The following is a 25164-nucleotide window of genomic DNA, read 5'->3' as shown; positions in this document are numbered from 1 at the left end:
AAATAAGACAGAGTAGACAGAGCTTCAGCTTCATACCTTGAGCAGTTTGACAGCCAGTCCTGCCACGCTCAGTGAGAGCTGGTTGATTTGGTTGTACAGATCTTCACATGTGAACACGCTGAGCTCGTTCCCAAACACCTTCACACCCGCCCAACACTTGGGCCTCTCCTTGTCTGTTTTCCTTCTCCCAAACACCTGGAACACAGAAATGATGCAGACTGATAATCACAAAATCACTTTCTCTCATTGCAAAACTATTTTCTTTCACATGACCAGTAATCATAAACAATAAAACTGCCCCTGCAAGTTAAACCCTTTTACTTGATAATGAAGTCATTATATATTTATTTCTATGTGTTTCTAAGTAATCGGTGGAATGTGGTGCATGTACAGTATGTGTGCTTTTGATGCTTAAATGCTAGAGCTGAAACGATTATTCAAATCATCAATTAGTCAATTGACAGAAAATGAATGCAGCTATTTTCATAACCAAAAAAACTAAGTTCAAGTTATTTTTCAAGCAGAAATCCTAAATATTTGATGGAAATGTGAGAATTTATGCACTAAACATCTTCGGGTTTGGTCAGATTACAAAAGCAATTCAGAGACATCCCTTTGTGCTTTGGGAAACTGTGATAGAGGTCAATGAATCAATTGACTGATAAAAAAAATGGTTGGGAGAATAATCGTAATCAACAGTTGCGGCCGTAATCTATCACTTTAAGGATATCGGTATTTTAGAAATGCACTGACAGTTAGTCAAGAGTCTAACATCTAAATTGTTAAGTAAATGGTTACAGTTGCACTGCAACACCCCCCACCACCACCTGCCGTACAACAGTACTGGTCTTTGTCTGGTCTTATCCCACATGACCAAGCTCACTAATCCCACTGCCCTCACTGCTCCCCTCAGATAACAGCCCAGAGGAGGCGACTGTCTTACAGCTATCACAGCGACCTCACCATGGCCCTGGCCTGCTTCAGCAAACTGTTGGTGCTGGACAAACACTTTTCTTTTTCTCCTCTGTGGCGGTCGTTTGTTTTTCTTCTTGTCCTTCTCCTCTCATGCTTTTGATTGGGAGCGGTTGATTCTCCTTCAGTGTTTTGACCAAAAATGTTCTTCAAGAGCGGTTCAGCATTTTCAACATGAAGGTCCACCTGAGTGGAGAAACACAATGCATGCATTCAACATCATTTCGTTATATTTCCAACAGGACTCTGCTCTCGTTAATGAAAACGGAAAGGATGTCAAACTCACTTCCATCAGGGTGTGTGCTCTGCCGTGGAAATACACTGTGAGGCTGGCGGTGGCAGATCTTGGTAGAAATGACTTCGGAGAGAAAATCAAAGATGTTTCTAAATTTGTGATTCCCAGGCCTGAAAGAAACAAAAAAAAAGCAGGGAAATGTATCATTACCCTCTATTCATGTAATTAGCAGTATTACAAATTATTCTATATTTGTTTATTTGCTGTTAGTGTCCTGTTTTTGTGATCGTGGGAAAATTAAGACATTAATCCTAATTGCCACTTTACTGAATTTGAGTCTAGGGAAGTGAATCTCTCATCACCTGAAGCAAAAGTGTGGTCTGAATACGAGGAGTATTTTAAAAATTCTGCTTCGAAGTCTCTGCTGATAATGTCGTCGGGCAGTGACTCGATCAGGGGCTGCTTCATGGGGTCCTCGCTCCTCAGGACATTTGTCAGGTGACTCCACACGAAGGAGCCCACTGGAACAGCAGAAAAGCAAAATGTCAGAGTGTTAAGCAGAACCAAGAAACATTTTCAACCTACTATTCATTACACTTGGAAGGGGTGAAATTATAAGACAATGTGCGTCAATAATCACTATCAATAACTCAAGAAACTCCATCAACCAATTTAAAACAAAATTGCTATTACATACATTACTAAGAATATGACATTACTATAGATGGGGTTAAAAAACTGGACTTTTTTTTATTTTTAGTAACCACTGAGTATTCCTTTCTCATGAAGTGTTTACACTATTTTATTATTAGTTCCCACTGCTGGGAGATCTTTATGCACATCCCTTCTATAAGACCTTGGCTGGAGGTTTCGTTCCTCAGTGTCGCCTTCACCCCTTCGAATACGTTGTGGTCGGGGCAGCGCATGAGCTGCTGGTATGCAGCGATTCTGACCTCGGGATCCTCCTGGGAGGAGCGGTACAGCTGCAACAGCACAGACCTCTGAGGGAAGGAAACTGCTGTCAGTCACTGATGGCAGACTCCTGCTCACCTCTTCACCTCCACATCAACCTCATCATGAATCAATTATATGGTCATCTACCCATTTAGCTTTTATGATATGAACATACTTGATACTTGATATTTCCTGATGTCATTGTTGCAGATGATTATTTCACATCTGACTATAAATAGCGGCGTTAGTATGAACTCACATCCGCTGAGCAGGGAAAGCGTCTGAAGGCTTGGATGGCAGCAAGTCTCAGCTCAAGTGCTGCTGAGTGGCCGAGCACGCAGCGATTTAGCAGAGGAGTGAAGGCTGGAGCAGACAGACCAGTGTTTCCCACTGATTTCAGGACATAAAAAACCTGCCAGGCGACATAAAAAATGCAAACTGAACATTGTTTCTGTCAGTCTCTTTTATAAAAAATAAAACATCCATGGTTTAGCCAGATTCAGTGTCAGCACTTTGTCTCTCACTTGAGTGGGTTCTTCTCCCTCGCAGCCTTCCCTCAGAGTTTCCTCTAGTGTCTGCATGAGGGTCCGTACGGGAGGAAGCTCACTGCAGGAGGTTTGGGACCTCCGGCACAGCTGATAGACCAAAGATGATCCAGCCAACAAGGCCTTGGACCGCACCTCTGGGAGCTCCAGTAAGGCCTACACAAAGAGCAGCAATGCAGTACACTCAGCACACACTGCTGGGTTGGATTTCTATAAGAGATCTCTACTGACATCAATCTGACTACTATATCTCATGAGTGAATAACAGGATATAGCTTTGGTGAGACATTTAGGTCGTCGTTAATATCACACACAGGTTCCTACATTGATGGAGTCGATGATCTGTGGGGATGGATGAGGGATGAGGGCTATGGTGGTGAGGAAAGAGTGAGCCTGCTCCTCCTCCAACTCTTTGTTCCTCATTAGGTCGGTCAGTAGAACGATGCAGTTTTCAGACCCACACGCTGGTAATGCATCTAACAACGGCTGCCTGTCCAAACAGTTCATCAACATCAGTATTAGTCTCTGCTGTATGGATTTAACCTGTGTCATGCAGTATGACATGGTGTTACAATGTTGTTAAAGGTTAATGTAAAGCTATGATGTATAAGAAAACTGTGTTCATTGTATTTTGCGGCGGAGTTCAGTGAATACTTTATTTAATATAAATCATTCTCACAGTGGAAATGTCGACTTATCAAACACAGGCGTCAGTTCAGTTTTTCATACCAAGAGTTCAATGAGAGGATGGATCCCACTCCTGTGTCTCTACAGTAAATACAGCCAGCAGCCAGTTAGAGACGCTTTGCATAACGACAGGAAAAAGTCTTCCTACCAACACCACTAAAGCTGACTGATGAACTTATTATATCTTGTTTGTTTAACACATAAAAAGGTGTAAAAAAGACATGTGACTGTTTCTTTGTGCTAAACTCTTTAAATTGTAACTGTGAAAAGATATTTCATCTGATGTTTTCACTTGCCATATTATATCTTGTTTGTTTAATCCATGCAAAAACAAAGGTGTAACTCTTGACACACTGTGGTTTTACATGTATACTTGGCTGGCTGCAGTGACTTCCTGAATTCTCCGCTGGTTGCTTGGCTAAAAAACAAAACAAAGCAAAACACTCCTTCCCCACCCCACAACGTGTCGCTTTTACAGCTCAGTGTTGTATCGATCAAACATACAAGATATAACGTTTTAATTAGTGAGTTTTAGAGGTGCTGCCAGGCAGGGTTTGTCACCTTCACAGCTGTCTCCAGTCTTAATGCTAAGCTAACAGCTAACATATAAACATATCAATTTTCTCAAAGTGTTGTACGTCACCTTAAACCCATGCGGTGAACCAGAACGCACAATATGAGGAGCCGCCACCACTAACTGCAGTGTGGGTTAATTAGGTTATTAGACACACCTGTGTTTGACAAGTCAAAATGTGCTCTGTGATGAAGGCGGTATTTGCTATTTTCAGTGGTAGATGATACTATGAAGTGAGGAGAAGACACTGGCATGTTGGGTCATCTGTGCCTCAGAGCAGTTTCTCATTAAGTTGTCTACTGTCCCACACAGACTGTCCTTTGTTTACGTCATGACTCGGGCCAGGGGCTGTGTATTTTTCTCATTATAAGGCATAAACAAGAGTCCTTTCACCATTGCTGCTAGATTAGATGTTTTACTATACATCTATAACGCAGAGTGTGCCACTGACACAGCTATGTTGGAGACACATTGATATACTACGAAGGACTGTGCACAAAAAAAAAAATACTGACCAGTCATCGTGGCACTTGAAAGACGCTTCTTGCCAGAGTGTCTTGAGTTGAGAGAGAGTCAGATCTCTCAGTTGGAAAGCCAGTTGAAGGAACTCTTGTGAGACCTAGGAGCAGATAAAATGGACACACATATATGGACATATGGCCTCCGGCAGAACTGTGAACATACATTTTCATCTCATTGATCCCCTGATCCCCAAACAGTAATTATATCACAGGGTGTCAGCCTTTGGCTCTGAGGGCCTCTTTTAAACAGTTCCCAAGTAAATAGACTATGTTGAAGGTTGCCAGACTGGGTTTGACTAACCTCCTGTGTATGGGAGACATTAAAATCATTGGCTCATATACACAGCAAAGCCTCAGGGGAAGTCAAACCACAACTTACAAACCCAAACAAGCTTACAGCGGTCTGGCAGGGACAGCCTACTTAAAAGTGATTCATATTCATTGCTGAAGGAGCGGCAGCACCTAAAGCGTAAATCAGGTAAACTGAAACACACAATGAGTATTTCTTACAGATAAATACAGTTAAAAAGCCTCTTAAAAACCTGTTGCATTTGAGGCCTACCAGTTGTGGGTCTGAGGTGATGCTACATAACATCCTGACGGTCTGACTGGTTTGCTGTAGTGTTGATGACTTGGGTTTTCCTGGCCGTGCAGCTCCTTCGTCTTCAAACTGCAGGTTGGTTAGCACACCATGACTTAAAGAATCTGCCGGAGCAATGAGGGGAACAAGCATCAGGATCTGTCGCTCATACAGTTCAAGCTGATACAGAAATGCAACATTATTTTATAGAGCAAAATGGTTCCTGACCTGTTGCAGAAGGACTCCCTGGCTGGGCTCTGAGCAGGAGCAGCGTAGACACTGTTTGGGTCTTCACTGACCCTGCAGGCCTGGACCATGTTACCATGGAAACAGCTTCAGTGCAGTTGACCTCCTCCATCACTGTAGATCCATGGCGCTGAACACAGTGTAGTTCTGACTGCACTGACTAGCAAAAAGACAGGAAACAAACCTCCCTTGAGAATCAATGACTGATGTTATATTTATAATAGTGGTCTAAAAAAACATATCCTCTTATTCTGTGGTACAGAAAAATCTCAAGTGACAACCAGTGTCATCACCCTTTTTCAACTTCCTTTTTTCTTGTAGTCAGATAGAAAATAATCTGCCTTAAGTGCCAGAGCTGCGATTTTAGAATTGATGTGGTTGTGGGTCAAAGTCCTGCAATCCAACCCCCCGTGCCTATTTTTCTGCTTCCTGAAACGAGAGTCTAAATGTCTGTTTCTGTTGAAGAAAAACTAAATCCTTTATAAATTTATTGTACCTAAAGGTAATCATATTCAAATATACTGAGTCTCAAACTATTGGAATCAGCCTATAACACTGGCGTATCTTTATAATTATTGAGAGTATATGTCCCCCAAAATTCCCAGAAAAAGTCCAAGACCTCAGTGTCCTCAATGGCAGATACGTTACCATACATTTTGAACAGACAGAGGAGTGAACTCACTGTATCTTCAGTTAAAGCCACTGAATGAGGCCAGAAGTTTGCCAGTCTGGACTCTTGGCACTGTTTTAGATCCCTGGTCTTTAACAACACCGGTCCTCGCCTCTCATATCTGCTGCTGCACGTCCCGTACACATCTGTCTGAGAGAGAGGCAGTAAAGGAAAGTCAGATAATCACAACATATTATGGCATGATGGTGTTAATGTCAGTTATTGTTAGTAGTAAAAGTAGAGGTGGTATCTGTCAGACTATAGACGGAGCTGTTGTTGCTCTTGTTTTATTCTGAAATCTCCATTAAGACTGGTTTCCTGCACAGATTTATACAAATCTCTTTACATGTAAATATCTGTGTAAACTGGGCACATACTACATAGACCATGACCCTTATGAACCCTCACCTCCATTTCCTGTCTGGCGGTCGTACGGGAGGTCTGGAGCATGCTCAGTAGAGCCCTTTTAATGTTGAGGGCCCACACCTGCTCCCCCTCCTGGCGACAGAGGGCCGTGACCTTTCCCCCCTGGAGGGAGAACTTGAGGCGCGTTCTCTCTAGTGACTCCCTGAGAAACAAAAACACCAGATGAGCCCCCTGAGACCCGATAACACAGACAAGTGGAGCGTCCTAAAAGAGTATCACATTCATAGGAAAAACAGTTGTAGCATTCCAAAATGACCTGGATTTTCACTGTGAACACTGCAGACTGAGACCACATGCACATATGCAAAATAACTGAGCAGATAAAAGGTAAATCATGCATTCATTCACTCAATTGCATGTATTACCTCAGGCTTTTTAAGCGCTGCACAGAGTGTTCCTTCTGAGGGGAAAGCCGTTTTATCTGCGGATTCCTAATCTGTTGGACAAACGTGTACATGAAACCACATTATCATAGACTTTTTGCAGTATTTTACAAACAGTTTTAACAAAGCTGACCTGCATCATTAGGTGACACTTGGAGACCACATCAATATCAACCACACAGTCCAAAGCCAGTCCATTCCTGCCAGCATTGGAGCCATGAAGGGTGGTGGTAATTGTCGTGCTATACCTGTAAGTATACCTCACCCCTCTCTGAAAGGACAAGTCAGGGGTAGGAAGCCCTGTGGACATGAAATAATACAATAAAAAATCAAAAAAAGAAAAAATCATTGAGGAAAATCTTGTGATTTGCTAATCAACACAGAAAAGAAACAAAACGTATTATGGATGTATTTGTCAATTAGCATGCATCAGATGCAACGTGCATGAAAGGGAGAAACAAACAAAATTCTCACCAGCACAACTTGAATCACAGAGATTTGGTTCCACCTGAAAGCAATCACCTACTGCACAGAGAGAGTCAGGTACAAACATCTCAGAATTGCTGACAAATAATATAACTTTTTTTCTATTTATAACTTATTTCTATACATCTGTAACACTCACAGTCATGTCATCGTGACACCAGTTGACTGTGTTTTCAGTGGAAAATAACACATTAAAAATTCACATATCTCACATCAAAAGCCATAAAACTCACCATGTAGTAGGAGGAAAATCAGTATAACATGTAGACAATGAAGCCATAATAAGGACACGGCCATAGCAACCCCAAGTCACAGCAGGTCTGGCTGCCTCCGAGCCTCCACATGTAAGTGAGATGAAAACCAAGCACTGTTCACAGCCACTGAATGACCACACTTGTACGTGGGCTTCCACAGTGACCCATACTGCTCACAGCAACCAATCAGGAAATACCTTCCAGACTGGAGCTACAAACATCCACTGAGCCAATCACTTGACACTGCACAGGGCCTCATAAAAAAATGAGGTTTTCCTATACTCTCATTGACTTGGACAGACATAAGACATGAGCCTCATATGGGGAGAAAATTCTGTTTATTGAAGGAAAGTTAAACAGTTTAAAGGGGATGGGCAGGCAGCAGATATCCAGTCTGAGACATAGTTAGATCATATAGCAAGGTGCATTATGAAGAAGTGGACAATGAGAACACCTTTTAACATAGTACAAAAAACAGCACAACAAAACAAAGCATGAAATAACAACCAAAGTGTTTATGCTATTATACCATCCTTACAATTAAATAGATTTGTTTGGAGGATACACACACACACTGTCAATATGACCATAATCAATAAACCACACAACCAATATGGGTTCTAACCTCTTAAAGGCCGATTCAGACTTTTCTGAAGACAAACAAGTACAGTTGAGAGTAGGCAAAAGAGGGGCGAAACATCTAGTGTCTGTGTCTTATGGATAAAAACAAATGAAAAAGTGGAGATTTGGTGGGGCCCACTGAACTGAAAAGCCCTCCACCACTCAGCCACATTCTCCAGCGTTTGACTGGGCTCAAGTTAAATTATCCAACAAGCCTTTCATCACAATCTCCTTCCCCCCATCATTACCCAAGCTGCCTGCCACCTACTTTCCACGATGCACCCGCCGCGGTCCACGCCCGAGCTTCCGACGTCAGATAGCGCGTACCGCGGAGTGACGCTGCATTCAAACACTTGGAAAAGTAGTATTTAAGAACTCCATTTGAAAAATACCGTTAACCCGCTTTCACCCAAACTTTCAGGTCTTCAGATAGTAGTGGTAGGTTAGTTTGTTACATTAATTATGGCAAATATATTTTAGAATGCCAAAATATAAAATAATTATCCTTGCAGTTTGGAGGTAATGTGAAAAATACACTTAAATAGCACAACTAGGTGACAGATTTTTCCATTTGTGCTTGATAGTGCGATTTGTGACTTGCTTTAGGGCATTAAGTTAAATGTATCACTTAGCAAATCGATACTGCAGTTACAGTAACGACAAAATAAAAGCATTGATTTGGCCTTTACAGAGATTCAAACGGATAAACACCCTCCAAAACATTTTCACTGATAGTCCCTGAATGCATCCTGGGGGGGCGTAGGTTTGACCGGCTACTCTGAGGCTCAGACACAATGAACCGTCAGACTGAGAGGTGCACGCATGTTGGTCCGGAGGTATTAACACGGTTTTAGTACATTATTATAGATTTTTGTGCCTTTTCTTTGACTTACTTAGTAATTCTCAAACTACTGACACGCTGTATGGCGGTTTCAAGGCTCAACTGGGAACGGTTAGTTCGACGAGTTTGATGAAAACGAGGTCGGGATCAGACTACCGTTAGCCCCTCCTGGCGGATTTTTTTTCGTTATTTTTTTTCTAGCTAAAGCCAACAAAGCAAAGCAGATAACGATGTCGTTGACTGCTTCGTCTGATTATTTCGCTGCCGAGTGTCTGGTATCGATATCTAGCGGTCCTGTCCTGCATAGACCCACCCCGGTCGTCCCCGCCAGCCAGCCGGCCATGGTGGGCCTGCTCCCTGGGGAGCCCGACGGGTCGAGAGAGGATAGGGAAGTGCGGGAGACTCTGGGGCTGGAGGGGGCGAACATGTTGGCGGTGGCCGGTATCCTCACCGACCTGCACGGTAAGTTCCGCCCCATGTCGGCCTACTCGGAGAACAGTAACTCATCATGTGGAGAGAGCGGTTACACCACGTTGTCCGACCCAACCACTCCTACCATGACCCCCTCCGCCACCCCGATCCCCGGACAGCAGCAGCAGCTGAGGGGGGGAGGAGGAGGCGTGGGGGCCCCGCGGTCCCCGGTGAAGCGACATCAGTGCACTTTTGACGGATGCGACAGAGTTTACGGGAAATCGTCCCACCTGAAGGCACACATCCGGACACACACAGGTATGGAGACAACAAAAGCTCACACGTTGTGTAGCTAACACCTGAATATAAACTTTGTCCTCAACTTCTGCTTTGTCGGTGACATTCACACCCGTATTGTTATGACCATTATATCAGCTAATGTGGGAAGCTATGTTGTACTCAATGGGATTAGTTCATAGCAGCATGGTGGTGGCTGTTTTTTCCTCATTTACCTCCAACTTGGTTAAATAACGTGGCCAAACAAAGAGGGACGGACAGAAAGACTCCCCTTCAGAGTCTCTGACAAAGAAGTAAACTAACAAAAGAACTGGGCTGGACGTTAAAACCGGTGACGAAGGTCTTCCTCCCGATTGGATTTGCATATGAAATGAACGTAAGACGAAACCTTAACGTCGGGGGCAGTGAGTTCATTGTCGGACACAGCCTCTCCTGTTGATGGTGGCAGCAAGTGCTCGATGTTTGGCTCCTCGTTTTTTTTGTGGGCATCACATCCTCTTCGTGGGGGTCTGCTGATGAGCTCACATGGGCTTTATCTGCAGCATTTTTAATAAACCGTATGACGGAGAGCTGTAGAGGGAGGCGCGTCCGATAGTGGATGCGTCAGCCCTGAATGTGACATACTACACCTTTTCATTAGTTTTTGGGTGTTTGCTGAGGCAATATGGCAGAATATGTTGTTTCAAATCACTTAACAATCCGTTTTGTTACTTTAGATCGCAATCGTGTGTTGGCACGATGTTAAAAGCTAGATTTAGTTGGAAACAGGCCAGAGAGAATGATAGCAGAGCTCTGTGGCACGTAGTAAATGTTCATGTGATTTATTTTTTTTATTTCGCAAAATGAGGGGAATCGGTGTGTTCGGGGTCACTGAGCAGGCGCAAACGGATTAAGGGCAGGAAGCGGCTCAAAGGAACTGTGGTGGGAACGCCCTCAAAGAGTCCTACAACAACAACGTGGCTTGGCTTTGTGATCTTGAAAATGGCACCGAGCATCCTACTCGCTTATCGGGGGTTTGACTCGTGTTGCCTGCAAGAGATTAAGGCTACTAGTAGATTATGAAGACTTATCTGGAGAATCTAAATCCTAGAAATGTTTTGTCACGTATTTAACTATGTAGAGATTAATATTTTTTGTCTCCACCATATTCCATAAAAAAAAAAATGCAGGCTGTGGATTCATGTCACAATCTATGTATTTATTCAAACTATTCTTTGAAGTATGAATCCAGCTACCCAGCTGTTACATATACATAAATTGCACATCTTGGAGCTGAAGAGATTCAATTTAAATTAATCGATCAGTTGGTCAGTGTAGAATTAATCGACAGCTATTTTGATAATCAGTCGTTTGGCCATTTTCAAAGCCAAACTAGCTAAAAGTTCCCTGGTTTCCATCTTAGTTGCGAGGATTTACTGTATTTCTTTGTGTTATGTAATAGAAAGCAAATATTTTGCAGTTTAGCGCTGTTGGTCAGACAAAACAAGATGTCACCTTGGATTTATACATATCTTCTGACATTTTATAGGCCAAATGGTGAGCAACACTGCTTTGCACTAATCAAGTCTCCTGTTACTGCTTCTAACATGTTTTTAGTCATTAAACAAATCTTTTGCATGCTTGTAACGTAAACTTGTTGTATTGTAAGCGGTCAATGACATGGTGCTTACTGGTTAACCCTGCTCTCTTCTGTGTCCATGCTGCAGGTGAGAGGCCATTCCCATGCACCTGGCCTGACTGCGAGAAGAAGTTCGCCCGCTCCGATGAGCTTGCACGCCACACCCGCACCCACACAGGAGAAAAACGCTTCCTGTGCCCACTGTGCGACAAGCGCTTCATGCGCAGCGACCACCTGATCAAGCACGCCCGCCGTCATCCTGACTTCCAGCCCGCCATGTTGGGACGCAACAAGGGCGCATCCTCTGCTTCCAGCCCAGCTGTGCACCATTAGGATGGTTTGGGATGGGGGTTTCCTGTGTACTGGGGTCAGCAGAGCACAGAAGATGTCGGTGGTTTCAAGTTAACCAGCTACAATCAGATCCACTGATTAGGATTGAGCATTGTTGTGTTGTACTGTAAAATGTGCACATACACAAGCGAACACACACAGAGCTGGATGTGAGGGGGAAGTAGCCTCATCTCTCCATCCACACAGATGAGTCATGTGACCACTATCCACCTGCTCAACATAACTAGGGTTGGGTATTGAGAATGTTTCAAATCTATAAGAACTGAGGATTTGTTAACAAATGTGCTTTTCGATTCCACTTATCGTTTCCTGAAAGCAGAGTCTGAACTAACTGCACTTCCATTTACATTGCAGGTTACACGTGTATCAAAGCACGTGTATGATGTTTACAATGTGGCAGACTGGAGCTAGGTTTCAAAAGTGAAACTACGCTTCACAAAAGACTAATAATACAATGAAATGTGATCACTGTATGAAAATAAATATGTGAGGGAGGAAAGTCATTTTAATATGATGACATGATGTAAGAATGCAGAGCATTTTAATATCCTGTGTGATAACATACTGAAATTCAATGGTGAAACGTTTTATAGATCAAATAACCAGATGGGAATGTCAGTTTTTGGTTTGTCCTCTGAATTAAATGCTGGACAAATCAAGGTGCCTATCAGACTGATGCAAAAATTCTGAAAAGCCATTTATTAATGCTTCAGAAAGTAAAAACTACTTTAAAATCAATTCAAGTTTGCATGGCAAACAGAGAATATATATTTGTCTTTCTTTTAACCAAAAACAAACAAAAAAAAGTTTATCAGTCAAAACCTTGTAAAAAATAAATGTGGTTTTTGCTTTCCACATATTCTGGTTTTTCTTTCTTAATCAGGGTTCGATAAGAATCGGAATCATGAAGCAGATTTTATTCGGTAAAATAAACCCAACCCTAAACATAACCTCATTTTCTCAAACTGAAACACTTTCACAAATTGCAGGGATTTTTCACGTTTTCTGTACAAATCTGCACATTCATCATCGGCCAAAACTCCTCTGTTTTCTTGTGGTTAATTTGCTGATTATTGTTGTACTCTTCAGTACCATTTATTTACCATGAGTAGCACAATATTGTGATGTTAGGTAGCGAAGCAGTGACTAGAAGCTTTTTAGCTTTTTTTGTTTGTTTGTTTTTAGCTTTGCAAGTCCATATTCAAAGTTTTAGTGATGACACATTCCTTGATTTTTTTTTTTTTTTTTTTTTGCATTAGTAAACAACATTGAGGTGATATTTGTCAATATATCGAATTTAACAATAGATCAAATATTAATTTTGCCAGAAAGTGGATCAAACTTCACTGTAGAAGAGCTGTTTGCACGCCATCCTTGAGGCTTGATCAGTAATCATTCATGAAATGCTGACACATAATACACAGTAGTATTATGTCTAATACTGATGCAAATGTATATAAGCTTTTAATGTAGAAACATGGTAAAGCTACTAGCAGCAGAATTAATACGTGATGAATTGTAGTCCTTATATTAGGGGTAACAGTATACGCTTGATAGGATGGTATTGCCTGTGAGTGTCAGTGTGTATGTTTATTTATTTTTTTTTTTATTTACATTTTTGTTAGCGACAGAACTGGGAAAAGTGTATGTGATAATATCAAAATATTTAGGGAGAAAAAGATGACATGAGTTGAGCTTGATATTCAGCTCGCTGCCTTCAAAGTAAAAGCATTCACCCCACTCATCAGGGGTGTGGAGCCAGATGGCTGAACATATTTTTCAGGATCAGGTGTGCAAGATGTTTCTTTACACGGTTTGAGTTTCAACAGCCGGCAAACTGCGGTCTTAACTCAAAATTTGTATAAAATATATCAAAGTAATTTAAACATGGTCAGTCTGTCCCCATTTAGGAGAGCTAATACCAGTAGACCTTTATTGTGGAGGACGTTATAACTTGTCAAAGCAGCAGAAGCACAGGTGTAACTAACGATAACGATGGCTCTGTTCTCTGCAGGTGTGCCATTGAACCAGCATGCACAGTACTTGTAGGCAGACACTTCTAAATGGGATGCAGCCATTAATGATGTTATTACATTTGTGTTTGATAAATTAAAATTGCCGCTGTTATAAAGGTTTGGTACTATGCTGGAAAAAACAAACACAAATGAGGATTTATTAAAAAACTTTAGTACATTTGAGCAAGCTGGAACCTCAATATTCCAATCTTGCCAAAACAAACCTCATGTATTTTAGGAATTATTACAGAAAAATTATTTTCACGTTTAACAGAATCAAGCAAACCTCATGTAAAGTAGATATTTAAAATCTATTGGCGTACATGCAGTGTCCAGGTCTGATTCTAGAGAGGTTGAATCTTTTCTTTTTTTAATGTTTCCACACTGTTTGTCCAACTCATGTACATATTCCTTTATCTCAGTGAACAACAATACTTCAGGAAACTCTGAAAGCCTTAAACTATGTCATAACTACTTTGCACCATGTTTACAGTTGAATCATTGTATAGGTATATATGTCCTCCTCTGGGCTCATTACAAATACTCATTATGCAATATGGCACTTTTTTCTTACAGGTGTATTTGGCTGAATAGTGTAATGGCTTGCACTGTTACTATGCTTCTACAAGCAAGCACTGTGGAACTTTGCTAATGTGTTAATAACCAATGGTTTGTAAAACTGCCTTTTTGTCCAAGTGCTTTAGAAAGCGTGATAAAAGAACTGGGTAGTTGTTGTTTTTACTTTTGTTTATTTTAGTGTTTGCTTAGTCACCCAGGCCATCTCATGTTGTGGAATTTGTTTAATTTGAATTTTGAAATGAATTTGATTTAATTTTCTAGATGGGACATACGTCATTCGTTGCTCCCAGGTCTGTCGACTTTGTTTCCTCCACACTAAGATCAAAGAGAACATCTTCACACGTCAAACCATCTTCACACGTCAAACCATCTTCACACGTCAAACCATCTTCATATGCCATTTCACTGTTGATCTGTTGATTTGAACAGGAACTGTACTCATTGTAGTGAATGCCATGCTTTGGAATTTTGTACACATTTCCTCAGAGGTTCAATCTGTTGACAGTTTTTGGTTGCTGCTGGCAGTAACCTTGAACACATGGACTGTTTAACAAAGGAACACACACAATATACCTGTTTTCTACGTTGTCAAATGGAAATATATCCTTCCATCTTTTCTAACAGATGGAAGTGTCTTTTCACTCAGACTCTGCCCGGGTCTCAAAGCTATAATATCACAAGAAGAACATACCTCACAGATTTTTTCTTTCCTTTGCGGTATCTGTACAGCATCCATCCAACCTATCTTTCAGAAATTCCTATAAAGCCATTGAGCCTTGGGTTTCAGTTTTTATCAGCTAGGTGGTCTGTTATGTAGCCTTGTCCTTCTATTGTCTGTATATGCAACATCACTACTACCTGTGTAGCAACAGAGTTTCTGTTTCCCTGCCTCAATGAACTTCTGTTGTTAATAGACAGTGGTAAATGAATCTACTGGATAAATCCTGCACCAACAGTCCCTGTCATCAAAGCTCAGCAGCTGTTTAAGTTACCAAGGGAAAGAGTCACTGCTGGCTGGGGCAGAGGCTGAGAAGCGTTATTAAAATGTAAAAAAATACCTGTAGACTGTCACTTCACTGCAGATATTGATTGAAAGAGCTCAGTCCAAATCTGTTTGTTCATATCACTGAATGTGGCTTGATGACAGACGAGCATTATCCACTTTGGATTTAATTTTTGCTGCGCTGCCTTGCTGAGAAGAAAAAGAAAAAAAAAGCGATAATTTCTCTTGTCACCACACTAATTCAGATATGCACATTGTACAGAAACGGATGTTTTTTAAATTGATGCCTAATTTTTACATTAATGTAATTTTTAAAATCCTCTTTCAAAGCTTTAGTTAAGGTGAATAGGAGGAACTGTGGAACTAAATAATTGCTGCAACAAGCTGTTTTGATATTTATATTCTCAGGTGTCTTAAATTTTGAGCATTGGACTTTCAATATTTCCTGTGCAACACCGAAGTACAAGCATGTTTTATTTCTTTTGTTATGCCGATTAATTTATTACAAACAAAACGTATCATTTGTGTGGTTTAATTATTCTTTTCATAACTCACTTTGTGATATGGAACAGTACTAATATTAAATAGTTCCATTGTTTGCTTGACATGAAAATACCAGTGCTTTTTTTTTTTTTTTAAATAAAAATCCTTAAGTTGATGGTTGTGTGAATGTTTTTTTTCTGGTGAAAAGTCACACTAAAAAAGTGTCGGACTCAATGAAATAACAGAATCGACTTATTGAGGAGAGTAATGTGGTTCAGCTGATATTCAATAATGAGTTAGAGTCCTAAGCTTATGACTGAAGAGCATCATGTTGCAACTGTTGAAAGACAGAAGTGACTTCTTGACGCGGTGATGCGCCTCAGGTTGTGTTAACGTGTCAGTGTCAGGACTGGAGTCTTTGATTAAAACCTCCATCTTGGACTTGTCTCCATTAGATGCTGTTTCTGCTCTTTTCCCTGATCTAAACAAAATGTTAGGTTCACTTTCATTTGTTATATTTGTTTGTTGCTGCCACCACGACTAAAAGGAAAATGACTATTTAATATTACAATGTTAAAAATACAACTTTTAGGATCTAATAAGATCCTTTTTGTCGGAAGATATTTGTATGACACTTTCTAATTATTACTACATACCAAAAAATTAAATTTTTACAAAAAACATTTCATGTTATAACATTTCATTTAATCTATATCACAAAACTCAAACTAAACCAGATTATTGGACCAATAATTTGACAAAACCTTGTTAAAATGAAAAAAGGTCCGTACTGACTGATGCCATTAAAATGTATAAAAAGAGTTTTCAATCTTTTTTTTCTCATGGTTGCATCATAACAAAAACCATGTATTTGCCTGTAGATTTTAGTGCAATGTAGTGAAATTAAGAAACGGGTGTATTTCTGGGCTTTTATTTCTTAAACTAAGTCTAATGTTTAACAGCTGTAACAGAAAAAGACTTACACACTATGTTTGACTGTGTTGGTTCACAGGTGGTCCTGGTCCTTGACTTGACTGTGGGCTATTTTGTAAATATGTATCAGTAAAGTCCAATTTCAACTGAGGTGATAAGGGCTTTTGAGTTGGGTCTTTAGGAAGGTCTTTGTGATAAAACGTCATTCTTAGACTTTCTATTTCAGTTTTATGCTTTGAGTTTCTTCTAATTAACACTGAGAAAAAAAACCTTCCATCTTAGAAACACTGCACAGAGGTTGCCCCCAGGTTGTTGAACCAGTTAGAGTTCATCTTTGCGTCCGCTGCCAGAGACGGGAGGCACGTCACCGCGAGCAGAATGAGAAGCCACGCGTCCAAACCCAAGCTCCTCAGTTTCCTGCTCACGCCGGTGTTTGGCTCCGTCTCTGTCCCAGTCTGTTTCCACTGCCTCATCGTCCCAGATGGTGGATGTCTCTGTGTCGCTGAAGTAGCCGGGCTCGCCGGTGAAGTGTGTGGGGAAGAGCAACAGAGGCTCCGCTGAAAAAGCTCTCAGGTCCCTCTGCTCAAAATACTGCATGTACTCGTCTCTGAGGGAACAAGGAAGTGTGAATGTTAGGAGAGAAAAAAAAAAGAAGAACAAGGCAGTTTCACTTCAGTTCAGACTGAATACAAAAAGCTTTCACTGGTATTCAAAGGTTAACGTTTGAGTATTTAAATTGTAGATGAGACTCACTTGGGGTGCTGGTTGAACATGATGGGTAAGAACTCATCAACGGGCAGCATTTTGTGCAGAGGCTTTGCCTGCAGGAGCTTCTCGGCCCCCTGCAGGGACAGCACGTACCCCAAGGTCCAGTAGGAGTATCCTGGGTGCACGAGGTTAATGACTCCCTTCACCCAGAACTCTGGCTCCTTCACCTGCAGCCGCTTACGACCCACATAACTTCAGAGAGACAGGTCAGTGAGTGAGGCATGTTGTGTAAAAAAAGAAAAGAAAATCCCTTTAAAAAATAATGGTAATATGCACCTTTTCCAAAACTCACTTACATCAGGTCCCAGTCGAGTCCCACTCTCATCACGTTGTCCATGATGGCCAGCAGCCTGCTGCGAAATCTGGGCTCAAATCTGACATCATCCTCCAGCACAAGCACCTGCTGCAGTTCCTGCTGCACCACCTAGGAGGCGACACCCAACAGCCATAACTGTCATGAGCAGCCTCGAGGTAAACCGGTCCATACCGCCACAAACGCACCAGCTCCAGTGCACGGTACGTTGAACTGCACAGTGTTAAAGTGTACCTGCTTCCAGATGTTGTAGTGGCTGAGGAAGCAGCCGATCTCCCCTCGAGTCAACACACGGTCTGAATACGGGTCTTTATACCCAGGCAGCATGTCTATACCCATGGCCTGCAGCTGAGAGGAGTTCAATGCTCTGTGGACAATAAAAGAAAATACATTTCATCATTGTCAGTGTAAGTCTGAGAAAAACGTTTCCTGACATTTGGAGCCTTGTTTCTCATTTCACCATCAGCTCGTACTCCATGAAGGTAGAGAGACTTAATATGGTTAAATCTCACCTTTAAAGATACTTAAATTAAAAAACTCTAGTTTTTTATGTTTTCCAACAAAAAGTTCTTACATCCAATTTCCCATTTGATCATACAGAAACTGCATAAAAAGTTACTAAATATAAGTGCATGTTCTTCACTGGAGTATTTCCATTTCATGTCACTTTATACATCTACTCAGTCTACTACAGTCATATCTGTTGCATGTGCTAGTTACTAGCAGCAGTGTGAGCAGAGTTCACATCCTTTAAAATAAAACCACAGTGTAAATTGAATCTGTTGTAAGTGACAGTCCTCAATTCAAAATTTTACTAAAGTACGGAAGCAAAAGTATCAAAAGCTATAGCTAGCTAGCTAAACTACCCAATATAAACTAATATAAAGTAGCTGAAATGAGCTCTACCTGCTACACTGTCAGTTTTTGTCAAATATGAATGAGGATCTTTACACTGTGTTTATTCTTACTTCTGAATACTGCTTCTGTTAGTGCATGTCATACTTGCCATCCACGGCCTCTGACAGTGTGGCGTTGATACCGAGGACGGACAGAGAGCTCAACATCCTCTCCCGCCGGTCTGAGCGGCGCTTCAGGTTGATCAGAAAGATCTAGAGGTCGGGCAGAATAAAGTGAGTGTTCACTCAGACAGCAATCTGCTACTGGAAAACATTTTTACTGTGCCACTGAAAATGTGTCTGCACCTCGTCAAATCCCATCTTTCCTGGTTCTTTAGGAACAGCGTGCACATACTGTGAAGGCTTCATGGTGTAGTCGACTGGAAAGAAAGTTCACACAGACATTTCATGTAAATATATAGTCAATTTACATTTTTCTAGAACAGATGTTTGGCTTCAGGGGAATTTCTTAGATCAGTTCAAAATCTAACTCCTGTGAAAGACGGAGAGGAGGTGAAATGAGAGGCAGTGGGCTTTTACGGAGGAGTGAGACATGTGTCAGGACTGTGAGAGTCAAAAAGGCCAAATATGCTCATACACACTACACACACACACACACACACACACACACACACACCACACACACACACACACACACACACACACACACAACACACACACACACACACACAGGCCAAGGAAACGATGAACAAAGGCTGAAGATAGAGAAACTTAAAGCTCTTCCTGTTGTTCAGGATTCTCTCTTACAGAGTCAGTCTTCATAAAACAGAGAGAGCTTACTGAGCGCCTCTGTCAGTGTGTGGGTGAAACTCTCCTCTTCCTCCTCCAGTGTCTGGTCTTGCTCGAGGGGCAGAGGTAAATATCCATAACGGTCCCTGTTGCACACGAACATCTGGACCCCTGCAGAGGGGAAGAGCAACTCAGGTCTCACTGCAAAGATCTTCTCATCATGTGAAAAGCAGATACATTTCATCACTAATGGTTAAGATACATTAAGATATGACGTGAAAATGATGTAGTCACACAAAGAGTCTGGTCCACATGGTGTAAAGTGAAATGCTTATACTATTATTAAAATCAGTGGTAATAAAGTAAATATCTAAATGCATATTAATCATATTATGTCTATACCTGTGTCTTTATAAGTAAACTCAAACTGTGACTATATTTCATATGGTCCAGCTATTACTTTATTACTTTCATACAGACTTGTAATGATAAAGGTGTTTTTTAATGAGGATGTTAATTATGTTAGTGAAGTGTCTCATCTTTGTTAAACATTAAATTACTTTAAGCACCTTCCCAAATGTAATGCAGTTTCATTCTTAAGATTAAAGACTGATTACCATTAGTGTGAGCACAGTATATACTGGTGTATATAAAGATATTAAAAACAACGATTCACAAAGTCTCTTAATGAAAGTCTTGAACATGTTTTAAACTGTGATCCTGTTTGTTTGCCTTATGTATTGAAACACACTGTAATGTACTGTAGATCGTATATACTGTTTTATTTCATCACATTTCAACAAACTGGGAAAAATGATGCCGATCACAATCTGGTTTATGTCAGAAAACCTCTAAAGACGAACTCTGACATCGGATGGAGAGACGTTCAACACAGAGTGTGTTTTCTCTCTAAACTCTTTGTCAAATTGATTTAACTCAGAAGTGGATTTTATTCCAAGTGATTCACATCCAGCTCAGTAAAGTTTGTATATTTCCTGCTCTACACAACTGATGACTGCCAACACTTCATACAGGAAAAGAATCTTAAATCAAAACACATTTGGACAAAGGTCTGACCTGCTTGCCTTGCAGAGAAAGCAAAGGCCATGATGTCGTCTAGGTGGTAGGGGTAGTGGGGGTGAGGAGGGTGGAAGGCCAACGCTTGGCTGCCTCTGCGCCTCAGGTCCAGCAGGTAGGTGGAGTGCACCATGGGGACTGCAAAGCAGCCCTGCCGCTTCCACTTACGGATGGGAATATACTCTGGGGTTCGTCTGTAGTAGCCCTGTGTGGGTATTATAAGATTTCACACCATCATTATCCCAGTTTGTGGAATTGCCATGTTTTGCATGTCTGTTAAACTGTACCTGAGGAGTAATGCCACACCAGAAGTTGGAATAAAGACTTTTTGATTCCAACATGGGTGCCACAATAGTCAGATTCTCCGCTATCATGTCAGACAGCACCTGGCGGTTCGTCAGCAAGTTGTCACTGTCCACAAACTGAGGGTCAGAGAAATAACATTAATGCTGTGGATGACAGAACTGATGATACGCCACATACTGTGACAGTGGATTAATTCTCTGACCAATCAGATGCATCATTCTTTTTGTCTTCGGGTCTTTTACTGTCTCACCAATATGTAGTCAGTCCAAAGTCGTCTGGCGGCTCTGAGCGCCGCCTGCTTTAACTTCATCACATGGCTGAGCCGAGAGTCGGACCAGTGTTTTGGACCCTGCTCGTCTGCGTAAGAGCTGAGAGAAAGAGAGACAGGAACAAAACCAGAGGAGATCAGGTTTACTTCCACTCCATTAAATCACCATCAAACAGAATCACCATGGTGGATAATAAATGAAGTTGCTGCCTCAGACATTGTATTTTGTGGCAGTGGTTCACCTTGGTCGATCCACGGGTCTCCACTCCACAGAGTGGTACAGGTGCTGGACTCCTCTCAGCCACTCCTGCAGCATGGCGGTGCTGTTGTCCACATTGTGGTCAGACGCTGCCCTGAGATCACAAAGAGTAATTCATTCTTTCTTTCTTTCTTTCTTTCTTTCTTTCTTTCTTTCTGTCTTTCCTCACTTGTTTGAGAATCGCTTTGTTTACTGATCAGCATTAGCTTGTTGGTGCTAATGTCACTTTTGCTAAATCCGAATAATTAAGATATTGGCTTATTGTTTTGTGTGAGGTCTTCCAAACAAATCAGCATCTTTTCATAAGAAACTCTTCCATAAACATAATGCCAGCAAATGTCTCTACTTTTTCCAGAAATAAATACACATTTTTATTAATCAACTAATCAATGCAAAGAATAAATGTAACTTTACCAGATGGCAATTCGGTCCTTCGGATAATCCAGTCTGTCAATGCATCCCAAGAAGTAAGGGAGGCTGTGCTGTGTGTTACGTGCGAGGATGGTGATCAGCACTGTGGGTTTCAGCAGGGAGGACTCTGGCTGGAGGAGATGATCAGCTGGCAGCTCCTCTGAGCTCGTGTGCAGGAAGAGCTCTCCTGCTAAAATCACAATGAATAATCTGAATCCCACAAATTCAAAAGTCATATTTCCAGCAGGGCACCTTTATGTCTCTGCAGCCTCAGACTGTTGCAACTGAGGGAGAGAGATAGACTCACACACACATGATAAAACACACACACACACACACACACACACACACACACACACACACACACACACACACACACACACACACACAGCAAGAGAGAAAGAGTCTGAAGAAAACCGAGGTTAGTTCCAGCGCCTTAGCCCAGTAACAAGCTGACAAACCAATCTCTATTCAAGGTCTCTTTTGTAGCTGTTCCGGAGCTTTCACTCATCCCACGTGATCTTCATGTCTTTAGTAGATTTGCCAAGTTTGAAAATAAAAATGTTTAATTATGCATCATACTTTACAAACTGTAAAAAGAGATGAATTTAAAAGCATAAATTTTACTTATTTATAAGCAATTAATCACTATCATCAATTTATATTTTATTCTTCTTACCTGAACAACATAACAGAATAAAGGAGCGGGACTGAGATGAATTGTTTTTGGCAACGTGCCTCTCGTACCAGACCGGCAGCAGCGCGGAACACAAGATTAGATTTTCTCTTTCCAGCCGGACGGCTTTCACTGTAGCACGCCGGCGAAACCTGAGAACACGGACCACACATGCCGTGACAGCAGCGGTGTGTCGGACATTAGATTGTGATTAATGAGCCGGTGCTTTGCTTGTAGATACGTTGAGGAGTTAAAATGTCTGAGGCGTCAGAGAAAGCTTCACCTCAGAACTGGATCCTGCTGCATCCAGCGGTGAGTGTCAGTGGAGCTCTGTGCTGCGTTCAGGGAACCCGTGAGAAATCACGCACTAACCAGCGGTGTTTCTTTTGTGTCAGTATCAGCAGATGAAGGATCTGGAGGTTGGGGACAGCGCCCAGGTGCATGCAGCTTTTCTCGTGTACATGGATCTTGCTGAGGGTGAGTTTGAGAAGATTTTGAAGTCATTACAGGAGTCAGTCTTTTTTGTTTTTGTCTCCTTTTATATGATTGTGTGCGTCAGACAGAGGGTCATTTTATTCAGGATTTTTTCTGTATTTATTCGTTTAGCCATTCAACTGATTCATTTTTATGTATTGATTTATGCAGAATTTACCAACAAACTTGATTGTGTGAATCCTGTTTCAAACAACATTTAATATATAATTCTAGTGGGGAAATGCAAAATCATATAAGATTATTTGAATTTAATTCATTTGGCTTTTGTCTAAAGACAATGGTAAATGGCATTTAAATCCTGTGATGTGTAGTTTATGTGTAAGTGTAGACTGTAAACTCTTCCTTTGTTTATTAAAACTCCCTCACACAGTACTGAGGTCACGGACTTGGCGTCTTAAATGGTTGCTACAACTCTGTTTAATATTGTCCATGGTAATGTCAAGTCCACAGGCGACAGAGTTTCCTGTTGAGACATAAAAGTGACATGACATTTACTGCCCTTAATGTACATAACAAGAGCAATACAAGTGAGGCTGGAGATAAAAGGTAGAAGTTACTTTTCCTTTGTCTGTGGCACCTTCGCTGCCAAGTAAGGCTACCACTCTCACACGCCCACGCCGTGATCCTCGGTCTCCACAGTGCGTCAGTGGAAAGAGGTGACCTGTGTCAAGATTCCTGAACTTCAGGCGGTTTTGCTGGAAGGGAGAGAGAAGGAAGGAGCACCCATCCAGACTGTCCTTCCTCTGCCTGTTCACCGATCTCTGTGCCACAAAAGGTGACGAGACCGTTCATCGACTTCTACCACCAGATTTCATCTTCCCATTTTTTCACAACTTTTAGTTATAACCCTCCTCCCTGCTGTGCAGCATACGACACGTGCTGGACAGAGGCTTTCCCATGCTGCTGTGTGCGGTGGCGTCTGACTCCACCCTGGTCTACCAGAGAATGACTGATGGGCTGGTGACGCCTGACCCTCCTGTAGGCCCCTTCCAGGATGTGGGGCGCCGACATCACCGGAAGAGACGGCAGAAGAACTGAGCAGCTGGAGGGAGAAGCTGATGAACCACGGAAGGACGGGCTGACGATGTGGAAGCAGGTACAACTGGACGCTTCCACGGTGGCCCTCCAGGTGCTGTGTGTGGCTGCTAGGCCCAGCCAATCATTCCCTCTCAATAAGAAGTCAGTGGCCTCATCCAACCAGTGGAGTCCAGTGATTTTCAAAATAATGTCTTCTTGTGACCCACTGACATTTATCTTGTGACTCGTCGGCCGTAGTTTTTGGGAGGTTTTTGTTGCGCTGTCAGCAAAGCTGAAAGGGGCTCTTTGAGTGCAGTCAGGGTCGTGCTCACATAGACGGGTACTTTGTGTGGTCACGTGCAGTTTACGCCGTGCCTCCCTCGTGACCTTCAAATGGCACCTAATGAGCTGGATCACAGGACATCCACGAAACTTTTTGGGAGCATTACAACAGAGTCCAACTGATACTGGACTGACACTGATACAGATTTTGATATTTTAAAGTTATATTTGATTATCAAGAGAAATATAATATAAACATTTTTGATAAAGATTTCTTGATTGTGGTTATTAAGTGACTGTGAATAACTATCAGACTCTGTTAGTTTGTCCCCAAAAATTTGAAGTTTGCTCTTAATCTTATTTTGTTATTTCCTTTAAAAACAGAAGTGTCTTATTTTGAAAGGATAATTTTCAGACAGTGTAACTTCAGTTGAGCTTCAGTTGAAAGTGGCAACAAGGTTATGTTTAATGAACTCGTATATTTATAAAGATTTTTGGTCTATTTTTGATTATTAACTTATTAAAACCTTTGTAGTCTGTCTGTTTACAAGCCACACATCTCACTTCAGTCACATTCTACAGAAATAAACTAATCGGTGCCCCTTGGTGGACACACTGTGTAATAACAGTCATTTCTTAAAGTCACCTGACATCAGCATTTCTTTACTGCAATTTCTTGTTACTTAACAGCTGACAAATACGCCAGTTATTAAATCACTTACAAGCTAAACTTGACTCTAGTCAAGTGGCTCTAAACCACTGTCCAGTTTCAGTGCAAGTTGGAGCATTTACTACCGTTCATCAGGCATGGACAGTAAGGAAGTACATTTACTTGAGTGTCTGTACTTAAGACCTTTACTGCGCTACATTTAAAAGACAAATATTGTACTTTTGACTGCACAACGTTTCTATGAAGTAGTCGATACTTTGAAGCTTTGAGCTTTTATTCAGCAGTGAACTT

General features: G+C 41.5%; 4 protein-coding genes across 5 annotated transcripts in view; 2 read left to right on the top strand and 2 right to left on the bottom strand.

The window, feature by feature from the left end:
* Window positions 1-7640, bottom strand: part of LOC130178610 (uncharacterized) — a 33811-nt gene extending 26171 nt beyond the window's left edge. The window contains exons 1-17 of the mRNA XM_056390992.1: window positions 7513-7640; window positions 7268-7318; window positions 6927-7093; window positions 6776-6846; window positions 6393-6552; window positions 5997-6134; window positions 5297-5474; window positions 5051-5193; window positions 4483-4586; window positions 3031-3196; window positions 2686-2862; window positions 2421-2573; window positions 2064-2208; window positions 1570-1728; window positions 1259-1377; window positions 964-1158; window positions 37-195 (exon numbers count right to left, since the gene is read on the bottom strand). Of these exons, the coding sequence (XP_056246967.1) occupies window positions 37-195; window positions 964-1158; window positions 1259-1377; window positions 1570-1728; window positions 2064-2208; window positions 2421-2573; window positions 2686-2862; window positions 3031-3196; window positions 4483-4586; window positions 5051-5193; window positions 5297-5474; window positions 5997-6134; window positions 6393-6552; window positions 6776-6846; window positions 6927-7093; window positions 7268-7318; window positions 7513-7576 (2349 nt within the window). The 5' untranslated portion in view covers window positions 7577-7640. The remainder of the gene's footprint in view (window positions 1-36; window positions 196-963; window positions 1159-1258; window positions 1378-1569; window positions 1729-2063; window positions 2209-2420; window positions 2574-2685; window positions 2863-3030; window positions 3197-4482; window positions 4587-5050; window positions 5194-5296; window positions 5475-5996; window positions 6135-6392; window positions 6553-6775; window positions 6847-6926; window positions 7094-7267; window positions 7319-7512) is intronic.
* Window positions 7641-8896: 1256 nt separating this feature from the next.
* Window positions 8897-15927, top strand: zgc:153115 (uncharacterized protein LOC768186 homolog). The gene is made up of 2 exons (XM_056390997.1): window positions 8897-9724; window positions 11410-15927. Exons 1-2 carry the CDS (start codon window positions 9226-9228, stop codon window positions 11652-11654), a joined length of 744 nt encoding a protein of 247 aa, XP_056246972.1. The 5' UTR covers window positions 8897-9225; the 3' UTR covers window positions 11655-15927.
* A 740-nt stretch (window positions 15928-16667) lies between these two features.
* Window positions 16668-22514, bottom strand: colgalt2a (collagen beta(1-O)galactosyltransferase 2a). 2 transcript variants are annotated; one of them, XM_056391011.1, is made up of 13 exons: window positions 22413-22514; window positions 21737-21923; window positions 21306-21416; window positions 21046-21163; window positions 20777-20911; window positions 20490-20694; window positions 19464-19583; window positions 18969-19042; window positions 18769-18875; window positions 18001-18133; window positions 17750-17877; window positions 17439-17645; window positions 16668-17292 (listed from the first exon to the last, which is right to left on the bottom strand). In XM_056391011.1, exons 3-13 carry the CDS (start codon window positions 21377-21379, stop codon window positions 17007-17009), a joined length of 1587 nt encoding a protein of 528 aa, XP_056246986.1. In that variant the 5' UTR covers window positions 21380-21416; window positions 21737-21923; window positions 22413-22514; the 3' UTR covers window positions 16668-17006. The 2 variants fall into 2 exon arrangements, with proteins under 2 accessions (XP_056246986.1, XP_056246988.1); XM_056391013.1 differs by having other exon boundaries at window positions 21737-21920; window positions 22413-22486.
* A 42-nt stretch (window positions 22515-22556) lies between these two features.
* On the top strand, window positions 22557-24474 carry tsen15 (TSEN15 tRNA splicing endonuclease subunit). The gene is made up of 4 exons (XM_056391016.1): window positions 22557-22721; window positions 22805-22886; window positions 23544-23679; window positions 23771-24474. Exons 1-4 carry the CDS (start codon window positions 22665-22667, stop codon window positions 23940-23942), a joined length of 447 nt encoding a protein of 148 aa, XP_056246991.1. The 5' UTR covers window positions 22557-22664; the 3' UTR covers window positions 23943-24474.
* The last annotated feature ends 690 nt before the right edge of the window (window positions 24475-25164 follow it).

Source organism: Seriola aureovittata, chromosome 12, assembly GCF_021018895.1.
Source record: "Seriola aureovittata isolate HTS-2021-v1 ecotype China chromosome 12, ASM2101889v1, whole genome shotgun sequence".
NCBI classification, from domain to species: domain Eukaryota; kingdom Metazoa; phylum Chordata; class Actinopteri; order Carangiformes; family Carangidae; genus Seriola; species Seriola aureovittata.
This window is presented reverse-complemented; position numbering and strand designations above follow the sequence as displayed.